The sequence below is a fragment of the Schistocerca piceifrons genome, chromosome 1, assembly GCF_021461385.2.
Source record: "Schistocerca piceifrons isolate TAMUIC-IGC-003096 chromosome 1, iqSchPice1.1, whole genome shotgun sequence".
Lineage (NCBI taxonomy): Eukaryota > Metazoa > Arthropoda > Insecta > Orthoptera > Acrididae > Schistocerca > Schistocerca piceifrons.
The window spans coordinates 775482303-775488845 of record NC_060138.1 but is presented as its reverse complement, the minus strand read 5'-3'; the positions used below and the strand labels follow the sequence as shown (position 1 = coordinate 775488845).

Below are 6543 nucleotides of genomic sequence, written 5' to 3'. Positions count from 1 at the left end.
GTGTCACCAACATTCTTACTACATGTTACAATGGTACAAGATTATGCTTCACAAAAACTGAAATACTGATTATTCTAATACAAGTGTTGTGGTATAGTTAACTCTGTAAAATATACTCACAATTGTACCACACTGAGCTCCATGTCTGTAAACTGCCTTTTCAAGTGGTTTATCTATGAGTGACAAACAGCAATCGCTGTCAGCTACACTACTGAAACATTATCATTGACATAAGGGGCTCACTTTCATGGCACACCCTATATCAATTGAGCAATGATGCACAGTCTTGGAATATTCAGTATTTGCATTATAGAACATTTGCTCTCAACTGAAATGTCATTAACAATGCTGTTCTGTATAATATATTTCAAGCATCACAAAAAAATTTCATTAAATCATTTTTCTGTAATAGTGCTTTAGTTTCTTCTTCCCAGTTTTTTGAATTGGAATTCCGTGGGCTGGGATGTAGAATAGTAACAATCTGGAACACAAATAGATGATCATGAAGGAAACCATCATTCAGTTTGTGTGGATGGTTAAATACAGCATGTGTTAATTTGCAGTAAGTATTGGTATAGTGTATATTAGTACACATCACCTGGCAGTAATTGTTTCATATTTAACTACACTAATAGCATACCCCACCCTCCAAAACTAAAAGTTAAACACAAATGCAAAGGCAAATGTACTGTAGTTTCAATTCTGTATGAGACACTCATTAAAAATAAGTATGTAAATGACAGATGATGATAATGAGGTTAAAATGCAACATCAATATTTAATGAAAGTGTATGAATGCATGCTAACTAGTAAGTTCCATTTATGGTCTTATGATAAATTTTGTCCAACTGAGATCCAAATATTAATTAAGTAGCAGTTTTTTTTTTCTTTTTTTTTTTTACTGGACTAAGATGAGAGAAAAATTTAGACACAAACATTACTTGCGATTTCATAACTAACAGGTTGTCATTTAATTAATGCCGATAACATTATTTCAGGCCAACAGTGTCCTAGTTTTCTCAATAAGAGAACATTAGAATAATTCCACTAAGGAAAGTATTCTGTAGTACTAGATTATGGCTGGAGATATTTCCTTTAAGAAATTGAAGGTGTTGGGGATGCAAAATTTTCTTTATGTATACTCTTGTATTGAATAGGATCGGGGAGAAGAGAAGTTTGTGGCACAACTTGACCAGAAGAAGGGATCGGTTGGTAGGACATGTTCTGAGGCATCAAGGGTTCACCAATTTAGTATTGGAGGGCAGCGTGGAGGGTAAAAATCGTAGGGGGAGACCAAGAGATGAATACACTAAGCAGATTCAGAAGGATGTAGGTTGCAGTAGGTACTGGGAGATGAAAAAGCTTGCACAGGATAGAGTAGCATGGAGAGCTGCATCAAACCAGTCTCAGGACTGAAGACCACAACAACAACAATACTCTTGTTGCACGAGAAGCTGATACAAGTGAATTTTTCTTTTAGATGTATCTAAGTTACCAATTTAAATCAATTTCACTACTGTGCCAAATTTAGGTACACAATCATAGGTGACTAATGACTTTGACCTTCCATTCAATAGCCCAATTCGTGTTTCCTCTGCAGTGGATTTCCATTTTTGCGAGACAGAAGGGTATAATAGCTTGTTAGACAACAAAATGCTCACAAGAGGCCTTTATGTTTCTAGGACGGCAGCAACAGTTAGGTTTTTCTTATGAAAAACATGAAACACAACCAAAACAGTCACTATGAAATTCACAACCTAATAACACATATTACATCAGATTGAAATCCATGTGAGCCTGTTGTATGTAGCAATCACTTAAAATAGATAATGGAGAAATGAACAGCAATCGATCGTGAAATACATTGTTTTTGTAACAGCAGATCTAGATTTCAACTATTACATAATCATCTTCAGTGCATATAACAGGCAGCATTAGTTCAAAGTGTCACTTAGTAAACAACACTGGTGGTGCAGAGTTTACAGGGGTCTAACATGAACTATGTGACACTTTGAACTAATGTCACCTGTTGTTATATGCACTGAAGATGACTATGTAATAGTTGAAGTCTGCATCTGCTGTAATAAAATGACAGATTTTGTGATCAATGGCTGTTCTTTTCTCCATGGCATATATTATATCTCAAAAATGAAACTACTACCAAATGAAGATAAGAAAAAGTGTGCTTACTAGGGAACAGACAGATAAAAGATGGCATATTTTGCAATTAAATAGAAATATCCATAAAGACGTACTACCAATGGAATGTGACAGGACAAGCAATTTCTTGCTTATCTACACTCTGTGTGGAATTAGAGTCAGTTGCTTTTGGTTATTTTAGTTATTCATTGTGTGAGGTCAAGGGCTTTCAAAAACAACTTAAACCGAAACTCATGAACTTACCCATGCCAGTAAAATCTAGCTTGCAATGCCATTAAAGGATAGCAATATCCTTATAACCTACATCTGCTGTTTGTGAGTGACTGTAAAGTGAAACAGTGCACAAAATCAGTATTCATCCAGTAATGAACAATGGCATTGACCTGTTGTGTGTATGTTCTAACTGACAGTAAAACCACTGATGGGACCTTTCAAACTGATACAATTTTAAGAAGGCAAACTGGGTTAAGTTTTCTACTGTGTTTAACAAGAACAGTAGTTGCAGCAGTTCATTAAGAATATGAAGGCTTCAATAAGTTAGCGCTCTTGGTTATCCATTCCCATATGCTGCAGAAATCACTTGTATCGCCGAAACAGCAACCTCACTGGAAGAGTGCTAAAAACTCCATGTTGCACAAAATAATCTTTCTTCCATTTCCTATGCTAAGAAGTAGTAGGTGTTATGCTTCTGGCACCACAGTACCTGTATGACAGACAGGGTGCTCCATGTCGATATCACATGTCACCTCTGAGCCAGCATTCGACAGCCTTTTTCCTGCTTATCACCTTCTCTCTTCACTCCTGCATATGGATGTGTTAATTGTAAATCATGACAGAAACAGATGGCTTGCCCTTGTGCAGGGAGTATCACTCACTAATGAATTAAGGAAAAGCACAAAGAACACTGTATGTTTCCTGTGCTGCTATACATATTATCAATAAATCAGTTGCAGCAAAATCTTGAGGTATGGCATGGGAATATGTCCTGAACTCGATCTGAGTGCTGACTTAACTCAAAATATGCTCTAATAATCTGCAGATAGGCAACTGCAATCTCATATACTTCTGGAAGTATTTGGCTTCCAAACAAAAATTCGATAGTCAGCTGTTGTATAAATCAGCAAGCTACTGCATTTTTAATGTACTGTAACAATTTTGAATTAAAATTTTGGGGAATCAACAGCTTCCAGATGCTTAACTAATGTAAACATGCTCCATAATAGGCTGTAATGCGATGTTTCTTTAATCATGCGACTATCTAATTTTGACTAAGCATCATTGTCAAGAACATTTGTAACATCTGTATTTCATGTCATTTTCAAATCACTGTTAATTACAAGTAAAAAGTAGCCATATTCCATCATTTTATGAACGGTAACTCCATGTTGTTGTACAAAGAGCAAAGTTCAGAATTTGATCTTAAAAGGTGCAACTTAGTGTGGATCTTTTTGTAAAATGATGGAATATGGCTGATGTTTACGTGTAATTAAGAGTCATTTGAAAATGACATGGAATACACATGTTAGAAATGTGTTTGACAATGACGATTAGTAAAAATTAGCTAATCACACTATTAAATAGACATCGCATTACAGCCTACTACGGACCATGTTTACGTTTATTAATCTTAAATTATGTCTTTCTGTCAGTCCTCATAATTTACTATAACTGTTTGTCCAGAAAAGCTTATTACAAATATGTAACTGATTTTACTGTAGAATTGATACCTGGTTCCTTCCTCACCCACCACACCTCAAGTGACAGATGATATGGCTTAGCTCCTGGAGACTGCTTGTGTAAAAAAAACCTGTTTATCTGTGCTAATGCAGCTCAGCCTACTAGTCTGCAACAAAGTTTCCTGTGGTTTAATTTATTCCTTAAGCAAATACAACAAATGCACATACTATGTGAACAAAAAGTCACAAAGGCAAACAAGCTGCTCCAATTCCTGTCAAGTGGAAAGCCAACTGTGGCCATCATGACAGAAGAGCACATTTTTTCAGGCAATGTACCCAAGATGTCTGCCTCTGGCCTCTGTACTGAGCAGTCACGTCTGACAGCCATGTAAAGAACCCGTATTCAATTCCTGGCACTGCCAGGTCTGTTTCCTCAGTGGGAAATCCGGTATGGGGTGCCCTCAATCAGCCTTGTAAAGCTAACTGAAGAGCTGCTTGAAAGAGAAGTAGCAGCTCCAATGTATAGAAAGCTGACAATAACTAGAAGAGCAGCAGTGTAACCTCATATGCACACAAATGATGCCATATGGCAAAGGAAGCTGGTCGGCATTTGGTGTTTAAAGTATCTAAAGAAAGAATTACTTGTGTCACTATTTCACTGTAGAAATGGAGCTTTCTTTGAGTAAGTTTAAGGCGAGCAAACCAGCTGACCTCAATTATCTAAGAATGTAGTACATTCGAATTTCAGCCCTGTTGCTGTGAATTGATTTCTACAGTTGAACAACTGTGCCAGTTCTGAAGAATGCTTAACCTGCCAAAGAAAATTAAGGTCACACCTGTGCAAACCCAGGCAAAGACACAAATGATCTGAAGAACTACAGGCTAATCTCTGTGTTTCACCTTCTTTACAAAATGCTGGAGAGAGACCACTAATGAGGCTGATGAGGAAGCCTGATGAAGACTGATTCATTACTGACTTTTTCCCATTATAATGAGAAGTGCTATTACAATATACAGAACATGCAATAATTAACAAACTACCCTTTTATGATACCACATATCACCATCTTTTTTGCAGGAAGGTCTGCAAGTTCACAAAGGACTTTAATTTCCTGTAAATTGTTAAGAATCACCTTAACAATTTGAGATTACTCATACAGTGCAATGGACAGAGGAGCAGATGAGGAACACACATAATTAAATCTCCAAAGTGTATTCACCATAAGTGTCAGATTTTGAAGAAACTTAAAATTTCATGTATGTGGATGATGTGCTGTAATAGATCAGTGAAGCAATTTTGAAAGCAGTGAGTGGAAGCTGTGGAAAGCCTTGATTCTCTTCCTGACTGTTAAAAGAAAAATCAGTTGAAACAACAACCAGTCAAAAAACAGACATACGCGTAGTATTTAAAAAACAAGGCAGCCACAAGAAACTTGCAGATTAGCTGTGAAAGAATTCAGCTGGAACGTCACACAACTCCCAACACTTTGGACTTAGTTTTGTCAATTTGATACAAGATAAAGGATATACAATGCAAAGTAGTACAATGTGTAGCAGTAAATATTAGTTCTACACAGTTTATGCAGTATATAATAATACAATTAAAAGCAACAGTTTTTAAAAGTTAATAGAATAATCTGGTAAATCATTTTGTTTCTAATGTTTGCCGGTACGAGGTACTTACAGAAAGTTGCACATGTATGTTGAAAGTGTGAATTATGACTCATTTTATAAGTAGAAAGAGGCTTAAAAGTTCCTGTACCTAGCTCTATTCGATGGAGAAGAAGTCAAGAGATTTTCCAGCAGCCGACTTCCTGTAAAGAAGAGGGGCTGCAAAATTCCAAGTAAGTCATCTCGTAAAGAAGTGGAATGTGATTGGGGAAATAAATCAGTATAACCCACACCCACACTCACACTTTAAGTCATCAGAACATTAGAATGCATGTATTGCAGAGATGCTTTGGGAACTAAAATGAGAATCCTGGAGGGAAGATGATATTCTTTTCACAAAACGCTATAGAGAACATTTAGCGAACCAGCATTTGAAGTTGACTGCGGAACAATTCTATCATTGCCAATGTACATTCTGCATAAGGACCACAAAGATAAGATAATAAAAATTATGGATTATATAGAGGCATATAGACCACTGTTTTTCCCCCTATATTTGTGAGTGAAACAGGAAAAGCAATTACAAGTCGTGGTACAAGGTACCCTCTGCCATGCACCATGTGGTGACTTGTGGAGTACATATGTAGATGGAGATGTAGAATTTAGGCTTCATTTAGGCATTTTGCTCACAAGATTTGTACTGTCCCACATACTTTAGCTTTGGGTTGTGTCTCCAGTTGCCACGCCATTTCACTCCCACATTGCAATGCAGCTGTTATCTGTACTACAGGAAAACTGTCTGCAGGAAACCTGAAATATGTACTCTTTTCTGACAATATGCCACTCTTGTTGCCTAATGCTCTCATCATGGTAAGGCATGTGTAACTTACCTTTTGATGTCCCAACGTATATGATGGATAAGATTTCAGAGATGATTAGATTAAGTAAGCACAATGGAAGAAGTGAAAAATGAATTCATAGGACAACAATCAGGGCAAAATTCAACAATGCTTTAAACAACTTGAACAGCAACAAAGTGACAAACAGATAACAGACCTGCCGAGTTGTTAAATAACGTTGGAGATAAGGCAACAGA

The 6543-nt window shown here is 36.7% G+C and overlaps 1 protein-coding gene across 1 annotated transcript in view; it reads right to left on the bottom strand.

Moving 5' to 3' along the window:
- Positions 1-346: 346 nt before the first annotated feature.
- The window catches only part of LOC124790660 (single-strand selective monofunctional uracil DNA glycosylase), a 52976-nt gene continuing 46779 nt past the window's right edge, over positions 347-6543 (bottom strand). Inside the window, exon 4 of the mRNA XM_047257800.1 lies at positions 347-481. Coding sequence (XP_047113756.1) covers positions 368-481 — 114 coding nt within the window. The 3' untranslated portion in view covers positions 347-367. The remainder of the gene's footprint in view (positions 482-6543) is intronic.